At 39.9% G+C, this 16,542-nt stretch overlaps 1 protein-coding gene across 1 annotated transcript; it reads right to left on the bottom strand.

The window, feature by feature from the left end:
• Nucleotides 1–2,887: 2,887 nt before the first annotated feature.
• On the bottom strand, nt 2,888–16,136 carry LOC104548240 (OTU domain-containing protein 4-like; the record flags this gene model as incomplete). The annotated part of the gene is made up of 12 exons (XM_010194211.1): nt 2,888–4,126; nt 6,131–6,171; nt 6,869–6,983; nt 7,059–7,138; nt 8,370–8,508; nt 9,154–9,237; nt 9,778–9,833; nt 11,751–11,871; nt 12,952–13,117; nt 14,343–14,523; nt 14,631–14,755; nt 16,036–16,136. Coding segments are annotated over 12 exons (2,448 nt in total), but the record flags the coding sequence as incomplete, so codon positions are not given.
• Nucleotides 16,137–16,542: the final 406 nt, after the last annotated feature.

Here is a 16,542-nt window from a genome sequence, read left to right as displayed (position 1 = left end):
TGCTGAGTAAGAAAGCCATCCATTTTGCAAAGTACTGACCCCTTGTCAGCAAACAGCTTCTCCTGTGCTGTGATAGAGCTGAAGAGAACACTTGAACTAAAAGCTTGTAACAACTTGATAATCTAAATACAGCTTTGTCAAGGTAACACATCAGAGCAGTACTTTGTGACTAAGATAATCTCAGTTTTTAGAAGCACATTAAAATTAAGCATCATTTGGCAAACATCCTACAAGACTTACTATTTTTAGGAACATGCTTTCTGTACTTAGTAAACCACAGCTGCTTTGCTGAATAGGTAACCAGTTTTCTTAGGCAGGGCAACTGAGAGTGACATTAATCCTTCAGACTTACTGGCAGCTGGGAGAATCTGGACCAAATCATTGCTCTGTGTGCTGGCACCAGCCATCCTTATATTTTTACAAGGCTAGGATGCAAGAGGTACTTTTGCCTTTGATCCTTACTATAGACAAAAGTAAATAAAGTATCTTACTAAAAATCAATTTCCATATAAAGCAAGGTCCTGCATAGAGACAAATGCGCTTATATTTAAAGGTTCCAACACAAATATCACACAAGTTTTGCAAACATGTAAAAAAATAACACTTGGCTATGTCTCTTCAAAGGAAGTAAGTGTGTTTTCCATGCAACAATTGCCTATTTTGCCTTCATTGGCATGTGAAAAAAAATGCTATGAGAGACGAAAGAAAACTCTGCTTTGTTCTTTACTTGCATCTTTGCCTTATAAGTTACAGAAGGCAGTGGTTTGTCTTTTTTTTAAAGCCATTATGTGCTGTGTTTGTAACTTGGATGTTTTATAACCTTGGCAGTATCAGGTGTTACATACACTGTACCTTGCTATGTCTGACAACATAAATCCATCTATATTATACTGAAAATACTACATCTGCACATCTGTCCTAAAGCAGCAATGCAAAGCACAGCCCAGCTTAAAGTCACTTTTGAAAAGTAAAATCTAAAAAGCACAGCCTTACCAGTTACTGCCATGCCCATGTTTTGCATTCTTTCCCAAAACATTTCTGTAGAACGCATACTGCCTTTGTTCTTGCAATGCAGCTCACAAGTGCCTACTCTAGTCCTGATTATTGCAGTGGCTCCTGGACACATTTGGGCTACAACTAGAGTTACATTTTGGAACCTCCCAGGAAAGAGTTCAGGATGCCCCTTTTAAGCCTTTGTAAGTAGTATATAGGACTGCAATGCTATCAGCTGTTAAATCATTCAGTGCTTGCTTGGTTCTTAGCCTGAAAAACTGAAGACTGCCTCTTTTGAAATTCTGAATAGTGAGTATTTAATACTTAGTAAAAGCATTTAGATTAAAAAAAAATATCCCCCAGCATAGCCCCTCCCACTTATTTTGGACAAGAACTAGAACTGTATGTACCCTTTTAGTATGCAGCTTGCCTACATGCTAAGTATTTATAGTTCTGCTGCTGTCTACAAGTGCCTCTTGTTTTTAAATGTATACATTAATTTAGGAAGAAAGTGAAAAGACAAACATTTATTTTAATTAGGGTTTTATACATAGCATGCATCTGAAAAGAAATTCTTCATCACAGAACTATCACACAAGTTTCCTGATCAAGGGTGTACAATCTGACATGAATGAAAGGGTACCATCACCTACACAAGTATGTACAGAGATATAAAAATATACACAACAGTTAATTTTACAGAGCAACAGAGCCAAGTGAATACTGTGCACACTGCACTCTGCGTTTGGACGGCTGAACATCCAAACTGCAAAGGCAACAGGAACACTGCAGAGATCATTATCATCAGGGTCAGAAGAAACAGCATCAGAACTCTGATACAGTGTAAAAATATAAGGCAGAAGCCACTTTCTTCTGAAGAAAGAACACACTGCGACTTTCCATCTTGCTTTCCAAAGAAGTTCCAGCAAGGAGCTGTACATGCAAACCATAAATTTGCATCAACAGTGCAACAACAAAAATACTGAACAGTAGCTCAATCATACAAACTGAATAAAACATAACATGTACTTTATGCATCTCTCCTCAAGAAATATCTAGGATTTGTCAGTGCATTAGTGTTAAAGTGGCATTAAAAAAGCTTCTGCTATTATAACAGATGCAGAATTATTTTGGAAATGCATAGCATCTACATTTTTATTGTCTTTGTAATTATTTAGTTGGCATAGGCACCATTCTAGTCACACCAGCATTAAGAATTCTTGGTGGAAACAGCCATCCCTACTGGTTCATACACAGCTATTCTTGACTGCTCATCTTGATTTTGATTTCAACAAGTAAATGCTTTTTTAAAATTCAAAAATATACCCTATGAATATTAAAAGAACTATATACAACATTCCTAAGACACAGGGTTAGCTGGCTGCCAGACGTGTAACACACTGAAGAGAAACGTTCAAGTTTGACAGATTTCTTTTTTTGAGATGAAAGGCCTTTGGGTTGGAAGCATTTCAAAGACAACAGTGCAGTAGGCTGAGAATTCCTTTAGCTCAGTTCAGAACTAAGGCATTGTATGATAAAATATACATTTATATTTGGTGCAATGTTACCATCCATTTAGAATCTAGATCACATCAAATGCTATATTTGTCACTAGTAAATGTATGTATTCATCTTCTATCACAAACTCAAACCTTCGTGGGGAAAAAAACTAATTTTTTTTTCCTAATTTGACATTGAGGGACAAAATGCTAAGCCAAACAAACTATAATCCCCCCAGAAACATACAGTAGGAGTTCATGTCCTCCTAGCTTTTATTCACCAAAAATTAAACATACCCTTGAACTTTATTAAAAAGAAAGATTTAATACTTTAAACTGCTACTTCAAATTCCTGTCTGCATTTTAAAGTACTCAATTATCCATCCCTCCTATGCTCAGTGCCCCCTCTGATTATCTCCCAGCGCTGCCCTTCTCCTGTCATTCCTGTATGGCCTCCCTCTGAAGTTTCGCTGATACTGGTAGCCATCGTCTCTGCTTCTGCCAGGTGGTCCTTTCCAGGTGTCCTCGTTCCTTTGGAATTGGTATCCTCCCCTACTGGAATAACCCCACTCAAGCCTGGGCCTTCTGCCTCCTCCGTAAGTCTGGTTATAAAACTGCTTGGATCTGCCACTCCTCAGCATATCAGAAACTTCACTCTCATCTTCAGAGCTCTCCTCCCTCATTCTCTGTGCCCTGCTTTCTGGCTGAGGATTACCAGCACCCTTGGAATCTCTAACCTTATCAGTCTTCTCCTTACGAGCAGGAACTGTATTTTTCAGTTCATTTTTTGGTGGTTCTGCCAACAGCGGCGGAACGTTGGGCACAGCCATCTGCCTTGCAGTCCCCTGGATTTGTGGAGAATGATTTTGCTGCCCAGCTGTTTTTTGCTTAGCTGGGGAAGCCACAGCACAAGTTTGCTCCAACTGAGGTGCTCTAGCTGATGTTTCCTTAAGGGCACTGCATTCACCGCTTGCACCAGTCACAAGGAAGGGTACAGTGCTGGAGCTGCTGCTGCCATTGGTCTTCTGAAGCTGTTCTGCAGAGTTTACCACAGGAGCCAGAGGGCTGCACTCTTTAGCCACATAGATGTTGGCAGAGGTGCCAGCTGGTGCCTCTTTGTCCTCGGGCGACATGACAACATTAGGTCTTGCTACTGAATTTTCGATGAAGCCCTGAACTGGGTACCCATACCAAAAGTGAGGAAAGAAAGGAGGTGCTATTGGAACAGCTCCAAGGAAGTGATTGTGTCCAAAAGGTGGCTGTGGGAACATCGTTTTCCCTCTCAGGGACTCCTCATAGTTAGCGTGAAGAGCTTGCACTGGGTTCTCCGATTCTACACAGACCTGTCCTTGACTTTCTGACACCTGAGCTGTAGGTATGATCAGAGGGAGTGATGGAGATCTACTGTCAACCTGTGCAACTTGACCATTGGATCTGCCCTCGCTCTGAACAGGAAAGTGCCTGTTTGTTCGTGCAGTTTCGGTTTCATTCGGAGTCGGCGGAGCCTCCTGGAACCAGGGGTTGTGCGGATACACAGGAAGGGACACATTTGGGTACATTCTACAAGCAGCTAAATAGGCTTGGTGCAGGGGATACAAATAAGAATGGGGTGCCCACATGGGACAACTGTATGCCTGAAAGACGGGAAAAAAATGAAAGCATTTGGTCTTTTGAATGTTCAGACAGACATGACAGCACACAGGTAATTTACCATTTTGAAACAGTTAGAGGAAGTAAAGGTAATTTTATTTACAGTGACTGCCCTCAATTCTAAAGAATATCCAGGACTCCAGGATGATGTTCTCATTTTTTTGTTTTTCTTCCAAATGCAGTTAAAATGAGCAACAGTTATGACCAGTAAGAGAACTTAGTAACATAATTTCTATATATTTAATTTAAATGCATAATAATATTAAGTCAAGCTTTAGCTATGCATTTGAAGATACACACTTGAAATTCATTGTCTAGAATCACAATTCTTAATCTGCAATTTGTCCTACTAGCTAATTTTTCAAAATTCTAAGGGGTAACAATCAAAACAAGAAGTCCTACATATTTTCACTGGAAAAAAAAAATCCAAAACAACAGACTATAGAGAGACCCAAAGGTAGATCATTGCCCCAAGGACAATTCGTAAAGATTGAAATCCATGTATTCCCACAGCCCACAGAGCAGCTTTCTTAGAAGCCTTTTGTAAAGTAGGGGGATAGGTTTCATGAGAACATACACTGAACTTTCCAGCTGCTGGTGGGAGTCACACCAGCGACACACACCATTTCCTGTGCTGTTGGTGAACGCGAGCTATGTTGACAATACTGAAGTTACCCCCCTCAGGTGGCGACCCCATTCCCTCTCCTCTGCTTCCACGGTAACCAGCACACAGGGGATATAAGTATTTCGGGCCATACAGAACACCACGCAAAGCTGCTAGAGGCACAAGGCTGTCTAAGAAAACACTGAAGCAGGTAGAGGGCAGAGCCCAAAACAGTCCTGTCTGTGCCATCTGTCCCTGGAGCAATCTGCCCTGAGAAACCTGCCCAGAGCCCTTCTCTATGGGAATTGGTCACTTCACTCCGAATGAGCAGCTGGAAGGGTGTGGATGGCAGCACAACAGCGACATGGGACCAAAGCAGTGTGCAGGGTAATCCAGAAAGCAGTTCCCAGGTCTGCCATACCATCTGGTCACCAGCTGAGTGAGGACCACAGCTGCTGGAATATAGGACTTGACCAGTAGGTGGTGCTGGAGCACCAAAAGGACAGATTATACCCTAAATAAAGCAAAGTGCTAGTAAGGAGAGTCTCAAATGTACGTAGGCTTATGAAACAAATGATGTTTAAATATACTGCAATGGCACTTACTCATGACTTAGACTTTCTAATAAGCAAAAGAGACTTGAATTAGGCAAGTCCAAAGTCATGGATGTAATGTGGAATGAGCCTGAGAGCATTCAGCACCTTTTTCAAAGTAGTTTGCCTGACAGAAGGAGTAAGAGAAGGTAAAAAGGGTACATTTTTATGTGCAGAAGGCAGAAACGAAGAAAAAAAAAAACCAGTCCTTAATAAGCGTTGCCTGTTTGGATGAGCCTCTTCCTCAACCACACACATGGATTTGCACCACACATACACACCACCCACTGCTATAATTACTTATAAGGCTAAAATTAAAATACTGTTGTCCTTAACTTGAGCAGAAAGGACAGACATGCAGATTACTTATGGGAGTGTCCACAGGGGAAGCCATACTGGGTATCTGTACTGCAACGGCTCTGCCAGTACATAGACATGGTCAAAGTCAAGAGGACCTCTCCTCTTACCAGACCCTGCCTCCAAAAGAACACATCTTCAAACTCACAATGGTGTACCTGTGAATTTGTAAGGCACATTTTCTGCTGACTGTATACTGCCAGAGTTGGAAACAGATATCACTGGCGAGACAAGATTTATTTCTGTTGACTTGAACTGCATTGTGGACCAGTGTTGGGATCCCAGTTAACAGAAGACAAAATGAGAAAGTATTTCAAATTTAAAGATGAACTTGAAGCGTACAGCTGCAGCAACCAAACCTGCACTGTAGATACTACCAAATACAAGCAAATCTTATGGCATAACAACACAAAAACATAAGTTTGAAGAGTTACCTTCACACCAAGATTGAAGAAAAACCTAAGAATATTCTTATCTAGGAAAAAAACAGAAAAATATCAATGAAGACCTAAAATATTACATTTCATCTTATAAAAAAATTAGTCCCCGCATAAAGTTCCGTTTCAGTAGTGAAACACGGGTATTAAGCTGCTGCTCACATGTCTGATTGATTTGGAGTGGGTTTTTTGCCACAGTAAGATATCTAGCACACAACTGCAGTTTAAATTTCAGTTTGTGGAACTGAACTTCTGGTTTTTTTCAAGAAACAGTCCAGGTAACGCACAACACTGCAGTCGTACATTATGTCTTCCTTACGAGCATATTCCACATATTTAGTATGCCAAACCCTGCATTTTCCCACACCAGTAAGGAAAGCTTGGAAGTTGTGGAACATTTTGATTACAAGAGGAAATCTGTTACTGAAAAAGGAAGCAGTTCTCCAGAGAAAATCCTTTACATTCACAACACCACAAGTTATGGCAGGTCAAGCTAAGAACCATTAAATGATTTTCAGGTGTAACCACTTAAAATGATCAAAAAGTCAGCAACACATACTAAAGAGTTACAACTCTATTCAATACTCCCTCCCTGGCCTTAAATCATGGAAAGACAACAGTCAGATCTTTTGACACAGACCAACAACAGGACCAAAGAAATTGTCTTTATCTACATTTTAAGAAAACCTATTAGGAAAAATGGAATAAAATCCAGACCTCCTTCTAGCTTCTCACCTTTAGGTAAGTCTTCCGCAGTATTGCACAGGGAGTAAGAGGGTGCAACGGCTCTTTCTCCCTTTTCACTAAAAGGGAATCCAGGGTATAGCGGATCCTGATAAGGATTGAGAGTCTGAGGCAAAGGTGTTAAGGGCTGGTTAACTGCTTGTATCGACACAGGAACTCCAGCAACTGGAGCAGATGTTACCTGAGCCTGCGATACAATAGAGTCAGGTCCCGTTGCTGGGGCTGGCATCAATGAAGAAGCAGGTATTTGGGCTGGAATACCTAAGGGGAAAAACCCATACTTTTATATATATACGCACATATATATATACGTATATACATATATACATGTGTGTGTGTGTGTGTATATATATATAGACACAATCACAAATTAAAATGACAATGGGACAGTAAGTTTCAAAAGACAGAAGTTAAAAAACCCAACAAACAAGGTATTCAGCAAAACACAAGAGGAAATACTTGAGAGCTGAGAAGTTATAAACAAACTAAGTTTTGGCTAAATGCAGAGAACAGTTTTCAGAAAGAGTGAAGCAGTTAAACTTTCCAGGAATAGCTAAACCATTCCCATAATTATTTTTAAAACTATGAATATAAGAAGGAAACAGGAAGGGGAAAAAAAAAAAAGAGCGGCGGTAAAGCTGAAACTTAGAGGTGAATCTCTGCAGCTCTCATTGTAAGTCTAGTACGGTCTGCTTTGAATCTGAGCTCAGATTAACTGGGCTATGCATCTTCTGTCACAGATGTGGCCAGGTATGACAGGATATTGGTTATTACCATAACCAAAGTATCATGCAAACACAGTATGCTGACTTGAAAGCTAGCTCTTGTCCAGAAACACAACCGTGGGTTAAAATCATAGAATGTGCTGGGTTGGAAGGGACCTTTAAAGGTCAAGTAGTCCAACCTCCTGCAGTATGCAGGGACATCTTTAACTAGATCAGCTTAAAATACAGCACTGGATCTAATAGGCAACATTAACTTTAAGGTAATTCCAGGTAACAGAAGATATGTGCAGCACAGAAAAACCATGACATTGGTTTTGCAGGTCAGGTCCAAATGGATCTTGTTAGTTCCAGATGGACCAATCCCACGCTGAGTCCTTAGTGAATTGTGGGGCTTGTTAACATGCGACAGAGCACAAACACCTATCAAGCTTCTGTACGGTGACATGTTCTACCTTAAGCAGATCCTCAGAATAAGTGCCCTCAAAACTCAATGCCATCCCGCTCACGAGAAAAACAAAGCGCCAAGTACACATCACACTTCCACCTTCAGGTAGGGAGTAAAGCAAACTGTACATAAGGGCAAACAAAGATCTACTAGAACTCTCACTAGCTTTCAGCAGTGAGAAACTACATTCCTATAAACTACTGCTTCTGGAATTTGAAGGTATATGAAACAGTGTCTCCTGGAGGCATCTGCAACTTAGCAAGACAGTTAATGTATTTTTCAGGGTTAGTAGTTCCTGATTTACGTTAGTATTTCTTCAAACCTGCTGGTCCATAGGTTGCTGGCTCACTTGGCCAAGCTGGCACAATGGCTGGTACAGAAGGCACTGTTGGACGCAAATGCACCTCAGAAAAGACTGGTGAGGGTGTTGGAGTTACACTTGGTAAGGATTCTGTCAGGTTCTACAAAAACAAAGAGATCATATAAAATTATTCTAAATCATCATTGCTGGTGACCCCTAACATGTCTGCTTCTACCAAAACAAGCTTGATGACTCAGTATTGTCCACACTGCCACCACAGCAGGATATCAACTAGTAACATAGCAGGCTGTACACATAAGAGATCTGAGATACATCACATCACTGTGTGAAGAGCTCTGCACTGAGCTCTACCCAGAATGTGCCTGTACCACAGACAGCAGTCAATGTTATAACCACCTCCACAAGCATTAAATTCAGTCTCTCCTATCCAAAAGAAAAGCCACCCTTAGAAAAAATTTCCAATAACCTTGGAGAAACCTGAAAAAAGCAAAGGTAAAGAATTTGAAGTGAAAACCACTGTTATCTTAGAAGAAAGATATTAAATAATCCTTCCCTCATATGAGAAAGAATATACTTTTACATCTGTATCAAGGGTTGTCCTTTTACATTCTGTATGTTGGACACAACAGATTCCCAACTGTAAATATGAAATTCTAGAAATTCACCAAGGAAATGAGTACCTAATTAAAAGCCAGTATTATAATACACACATGGCTTGGTGAAGCTCCCTTTTGTCTGAAGTCTCCTGACTGAAAAACTTTGAAATCAAACAAACACTTCTTACTTGCTCAGCAAGAATCGGAGATTCTGTTTTCACTTGTTCCAAAGTAGATGAAGCTTTTGGACAACTCTCATCTTGACTGTTCTTCTACAGCAAAGTTAGAAACAACAGACACAGCAAGCCTAATCGTAAGTTTTACTTTTCAAAGAGGCATTCAAAGATATTAAACCACACTACACACAAACTGGGCTAAGCACCCAATCACTATTATACTAGTGTAGCATTTTGCTCATTGAAGGGACAGCAAAGGTAAAAGCCAACAAGAGGCCACAGATCTTCACTGAACTTGGTCTGTTAGCACAGCAGCTATTAGCAAACATCAATTCTTCTGTGGTCCCATTATACTGAAAGTACAGGCTGTACCAAGCAATTACAAATCCAGATTCATAAGTACTCTTGATAACCCAGATTTGAGAACTCAGACTGCAGAGAAAGGCTGCAAGTATGGGTTACAGGGGCTGGGAAAAGCTAACAGCAATATAAGCCTCCAATTTTACAAGTATTTCACTAAAAGCTGTAAAGCAGCAGCAGCAGCACTCACAGCTACAAAGGCAGCTATTGCTCTGCTAACCATGTATCAGAGAAGTAATAATATTTTTAAAAATTTTATCTTTTCTTTAAAATTACCTCAGATGAATCTGACTCAAGGTTTTCACTCAAGTGGACCTGCCCGGAATTTGACTCTGTAAAACCAAGACATAACCTGGTAAACAAACCATTACACCATTTATGGCTATCACAACTTAAGCCAATTAAAAGTTTCTCTTTCCAAAGTTAAACCTTCAAAACAAAACCTACTTTAGCACACATTACTTTAGAAAAATTCAAGTTTTATCACAGATCAAAGCATCCTAAGAGATAAACAGTTGCTAGGGCAGTAACCGAGCAGTTACTTCAACCTGGGTTTTCAGAGCTCTACAGGAGTTCTTGACTGATGTTTGTTAACAATTTTGGTGATGCTTGAAGGAAGCAAGAAAGAAATGCAGCTCTCTCTCTAAATGCGTATCATTCATTGTGAAAAAGCAGTAGGTTTGTACTTTGATTGAAGTGAAAATGTTTTGATTTGCTCTTCCATATTCAAGTGTTAAGATTAACAGACGCTTAAAGTCTTGTCCACTTTTGACTGAGTAAAAGACAGATCAGTTTGGGAGGTTTCAGTGGCTCACAAGATGCAGAAAGTTTTCAGACTGATGCAGAAAGTTTAATTTCTCAAGCACCAGCAAACAACTGGTGGGGCAAGAGGGTGCTGAAAAAGTCATGGCATCATCTTCATATATTAAGAACCGTACAAGTTCTTCACATCCTAAGCTTACGTTCAAATCTGGTTACCACTGCTTGTCTATCAAATTCATGCACATAAGTTAATAGTAGCCATCAAATAGATACGTGCTTTTTAAAAGTGTACTATATGCACCATCACAATGAGACAATAATGTATATTAAAACTATGATAATCACTGCCAATTCCCCAAGCACCAACAGGAATCTCAAAATACTCAGAAGGAAGTATGGTTTATTCTCACAGGATTTTTATTCTAGTTTCAGAAGAGGCAACACAACCCAGAGCGTCACAAAAAAAAAAAACAACCCAAAAAACAGAGAGAGTTGTTGTACATGCCACACACTTTAGCAAAATCTATCATGATACTGTAGTAAAGGCCTTTCTCCACATGAACAATCTTTTTGGCATTGCTGATGAGTCTCATAAGCATGCAACAGCAATGCCTTTCCTGTTGCCAGAGACAAGGGAACAAATGTAAAAAAATTAAAACGGAGGGAAGGAACATCTTCCAAGAGGAGATTAAAGCGTCTGAATTTTATTTAGTCAGGAAAAAAAGAAGCAGAAGAAGCTAAGACCAAATTTGTTTAGTTATGGCAAAGCCAATAGAACAATAAATTAAAAAAATTACTCTCAGATGCATTTAGCAAAGATTCATTACCTCCCTCCTGACAGCTACAGCTTTCATCTGTTACTGCCATGTTTCACTTCCTCACAGAAAAGCTTAGAGTCAATGAAGAGAAGCTAAAGAGTGTTATAACAGATCGGGGGGATTGAAAGAAACGGCAAACAAATTTTGACCATGTGACAGCTCTTTCTACTTGAAATGGGGAGGGTAATCAACTACACAGTACACCACCTTCTCCCCTTTTCATGTGCTATAGTGGGCTAATTCTTAACCATGCCACACTGAATACTTTTACCTGCTTTTCTCTTAACTGTAGTAAGCCCTCTTAATACTCCCCACTCTTCCTTCCCCTCCCTGCCTGGCACTTTCTGTCACACCCACTAGAATTTCAATGGGATCCAATTTTGGGTGGCTCTGACAGTCTCTTCCTTTCTCTCATTCCTCTTCCCATTTATTACAAAAATCCCAGCAAGGGGCCTGCTACCTCAGCAACATTCACAAAGCGGGAAAACATGTACTTTCCTCCCCAAGCACACCTTTGCTACCTTGAGCCTAACTTAGTTTAGCATTACTACGCATGATTATTTTTGCCCCATTGCCTAAACAGATGCCCCATCTTGAATAAATTCCAAGGCTGGTAATAAAAACAAGCAAACCAAAAAAAGACCTTGATCTGAAGACATTTCTATTTACCTTTATCCTTCTGCTCTTCTGCCTCTGCTGTCCACTTGCTGTTTCTTCTTTCATTATTTGAGAACTTCTTCTGGTTTAAATTATCCCCAGGCTGTGCAGCAGCCTGACAGACTGACTGATTCTGAAGAAGTTTACAAAAGCAGAAATAGGAATTTATATAATAAGTCTGATGACACTTTGCATCATCTGAAGTGATGCTATTGCACCTTAATGGCACATGATACTTATCTCCATGATAGGCAAAAAGGCAGGGGGAGGGGAAAGCAGTATTGACCATTACCATTCAGATTCCTCCACTCTTTCATTCATTGCTAAATTTTGTGAAATGTCCTTTAAAAGCATTCATGTCATTAGTTCACATGACAAACAAAAACTAATTCACTCAGACAGCATCTGCTTATAACAGAATAAACCTATGCAGACAGCAGCTCTTTACCCACAGAATCTGCTCGCTCCCTGCATGCACTGATGCTCCAGTCCCCTTTCTTTAAAAATTGCATCAATAGAATAATCTCTCAAAATGTAAAGGCTACATTCTTCCCTCAGGCATAGACAAGTCCACTGAAGCCAGCTAAGCTCCACAACAGAAAAAGAGCAAATCTGACAAAAGAATTAGCATTACTTATGGTGCCAGGTGAGTTCTCCCACCAAAAAGCTCTCAGGCTAAAAAGAAAAGTCACTTACAAATAAAACAAGTTTTACGTGAAACAAATCAGAAACAACCTAGTCACCTCTGATACCCATTCAAGCACCACAGTGCCATTTTACTGAGCTGTTTCTCCAATTAAACTGTACTTCAGAGCAAGTTCTGTCCTCATCTTTAAGTCTGATCCCACCACACAAGAAAAAGACAGCATGAATACCTGCAGGGAAGAGCAAAGCCTTCCAAAGACACGAGGAACGTGAAGAAAAAAGCCCATGGTTTCAGAAGCTCTCAACTCTACCATATTTACACACCTAAAGAACTGCATGTGGTGGACATTTGTTATTCCCAGGGAAAACCACTAGGTATGTGTCTTATCTTGAATATATAGAGCATCATAGATTCACATATTTCTATGTAGAAAGTGAGTGTGAAGAAAATATCCTCAGCTTTTGAATTGTATTGCAATGCAAGGACAGCAAAGCAAAAATTGCCAATTAAAGGTTCATGGACAAGCATAAAAAATGCACTATTAATTACAAATGAAAAAAAGCATACATTGGAAAGAGCAGGAAAAGCTTCTTCATCCCTCTGCTGGATCTCATAAAGTGAACGAGATTCCTCTATAGCCTGTTTCTCCCTGCGCTCCTCTGGAGAGAGGCCAAAGTAGTTACAGTCTCTGCTGCCATGGTTCAGATCCTCTGTTCTCTCCCAGTCGGGTTTTCTGTCAAGGCAAAAATGAAACGGGATCACTCTGACAAAGCCATTAAATATCACCAGTACCAAACACTGTACAAGCTCCTGGTTTAGAAGGAATAAAGAAGATAATTACATAGCATTGCTTACATGATTCCACATACACCAGAACCCTTTCTGCCTTTTACAAGTTACCCATACACATAAAATTTAAGAAAGGGAAAGAACAGATTTTGTCCATGATTTACTCAGTTCAATATCATTTTGAAAGACTTCATAACAAATGGTATTAGATCACAGTTAAAAAACACCAAATCCCTACATCAAGTGATCTAATCCATTTCTGTGTCAACTGAAAACTGACCACCCCCCATCTGCTATCTATGAACATGCAAGAGAAAACTGAGGAATAGGATTTCTGCAAATACAACAACAAAAGGGAAAACACATTATTATTTTCAATGTCTGAAGCATCACTATAGAAAAATTAACATTACTGTTTGAGCTTTATGAATTACTTAACTACATTTCTTAGGATCCTCACATATTTAGGTTAAATGAGGAAGAAAAAGGCCCTTAAAATGTTGCATATGGCAGTCTCCAAAGACACCTCAGCCCCATATTACACAAGGGGTCACAATACAGAAGAGTGACAGAATAGACCATGAAGAGTTTGGGTTTGTACCCACCTACAGAACAGTCTATTAGATGGCATAGAAGAAAAGTGGCAATGATGAAAACAGAACCCTGCTGCAGTAGCACAGTGAATCAAAAAACGGCTACCAACAAATGCAGGCAAAATACTGTTCTACTTCTTCAAGTGATCAGCTATAACACAAAGCAGCCCTCTACAACAGGTTCTGCAGAAGCTGAGGAAAGATCTTAGCCATGCCCAAGAAAACACTACTTGCAACATTACTTCAGCCCCAACCAGAAAAAAAACATCATCCACTTCCCAAGAAGAAACTGCAGTTTTGTGCATGGTGCTGCCAGGGGAGATGCTGCCACGCAAGGAAAGAAGTGGGAGCTCATAATGGCAGTAATTTTGAAAAGGTTGTTTTTTAAAAAAATTTTTTTTAATTTAATTTTTTTTCCCTGTGCTTCTGTGTATTCATAAGGACTTGGAGCACTTCTTAAGAATTCAATGGCAACACATTTCAAAAGAACATGCTGGAAGCATCTGAAGCAGACACCTGGGCTCCAAGAAGCTCAGCCAGAGTTCAAGATAAGGAGGATGTAATTTGCAGTTTTACCTTATAGTCTGGGAAGGATTCCTGCCTGGAGCTTTTTGCTCAGTTGAGGTCTGATGAGGTTGAGGTCCAGAACACAAGAACTGATGTTGCCTGGTTCCCACAGTATGCTGAAGTCGAGGAGGTAGTGCTGACTGGGGTTTTATTGACTTGCTCTGACCCTTTGGCCCTCTGCAATCAGCATCTGTGACGAAGATGTGAAAACAGATTATTCTTTGACTTTTTTAAGCTCTTTGGAACAAAAGATCTGACAATAAAGATTCTGCCACACAAAGAGAGGTCCAATCCTACCGGGCTGAGCATTCTGCCCCCACGTTGGGAAAAACTTTTTAATCTTCTTCCCTGGCACAGTGTTCCAGCCCTCCATAGGAGAGGTCTGCGGAAGAGGTTTAAGGCTCTTCAGTGAGACAGCATGCCTACAAAACAAGGAATTATGGAAGGGAAAACATCTCAAAGAGCAGACTGAGGCTTGCACAAATCAACACCACATGTTTACTAAGACTGATAGATCTTTCAGTCTTTGAGAACATTGCATTCAAAGTTCATGATGGTTACACTAAAGCAACATGTAGAACAACAAACCTTTTAAAAACAAGAAAACCACCCAACAAACAAACCACAACTCTCTCTGATAAGTCACTGCAAACTTAGCCAGTAAAGAATGATCAGCCATCTGTGAAGTGAGTATTACAATGTCTTCAGGGCAGAGAGAAAAGGAAAACTATCAAAAAAAACAATACAGTCAACAGCTAAGTTCATCACAAACAATGCAACAGACGTAAAGATTGAAAAAATCAAGTTGGCGGTTTATATCCCAGAGCGATTACTGCATTTTCAGCTGCGGATGCTGCAGAATGCCCAAGCAACTGTTTATATTATTTGAAAGGAAGACATTAAAATCTACAATAGAGAGTTCAAAACAGGTTAAATATAAAATTTTAAAAGGGAACACACTGTGAGGCAACCTTCAGATCTCACAAAATTTTTTTTTTTAATGATTATCTTTCTGTTTCCCACATTTACTTCAACTGGAAGTGTTTCCTCTTCCTCAACTATGCTCAGCTGTGGATTTTTTTGCTCCAGAAGAGTACCAAAAAAACCCAAAAAAACTCCACTTCCCAAACAACCAAAAACATCAACCACCATGACCTCCAGAAAAAATACAACAAAAACAGCCAACTGACAACACTTAAAAAACCCCCACAACTCCCAACAACTTTAAACAGTTTGTAAAGAGGCAGAGCAAAGACGATGATCTGAACAGCAACTTGGCACTCTCCAAATGAAATCAGGCAGAGCGACTCAACCAACAAAGAAGTGAGGTGTTCTGATGGCCTTTTTAACATGAAAAGCTTGTCACAAATCTAGCATCTAATTAGTAAGCACAACAAACAACACTTAATTAGGAAGATGTCAATCTGTTCAGGAATCAGTCTTGTATTTATATAGTTACTGTTTTACTCCGCAAGTAATTTCCAAAAAGCACAAGAAAAAGGTCTGAAGTGCCATTGCAGAACCCCTTTTTCCTTTCTTCATTTAGTATGCCGTTTTCTTAACAATTTTGTAGTACTACTGCTTCAAGTCAAGAAGTAGATACACTTCAGGGGCTGACTGAAATCAACTCTGAACTGAAGCAATGTTGCCATGACCATGGTTCAGGTTGGCACTGTTCTTCCAAAAGAAATTAAGCACTTACTTTGCTCCAAGCTCTTCTACAAATACAACAACTGGCCCGTTCTCTGAACAAACTTCCTGAATATGGGCATTATAAAATTTCCCATTATGGTCTAAGCGCACCTAAGGAAAAAAAAATAAGAAAAAAAGGTACATTGGCTTCAAAGACGACAATGAGAGGATGCATCTCTTTAAATTATCAGCAATGTTAGAAACAGAACTTTTCACCCTGGTAACAGAAGACCTGAGAAAAATACCATGTAATTCAATAAACGTATCAGAAAAAGGGTCAAGACCCTCGTGATCTCTCAGTTTTTATACTGAGTATGACGTATGTGGGATGGAATACCTTGTTGGACAGTTTTGGGTCTGCTTCCGCCCCATAGATGAAGACACAGCACCCAGGATGAAACAACTGACCTTGAACACATCTTTTAGCAGCGCTGTTTGGGAAAAACGTGCTGCCAGTTTTCAGCAAGTTCAGCCACTTAAAGAGAGACTGAGCTGAAAAGTAAAATCACTAAATAGA

This window comes from Mesitornis unicolor, unplaced genomic scaffold (assembly GCF_000695765.1).
Source record: "Mesitornis unicolor isolate BGI_N332 unplaced genomic scaffold, ASM69576v1 scaffold27660, whole genome shotgun sequence".
Classification (NCBI taxonomy): Eukaryota; Metazoa; Chordata; class Aves; order Mesitornithiformes; family Mesitornithidae; genus Mesitornis; species Mesitornis unicolor.
This window is presented reverse-complemented; position numbering and strand designations above follow the sequence as displayed.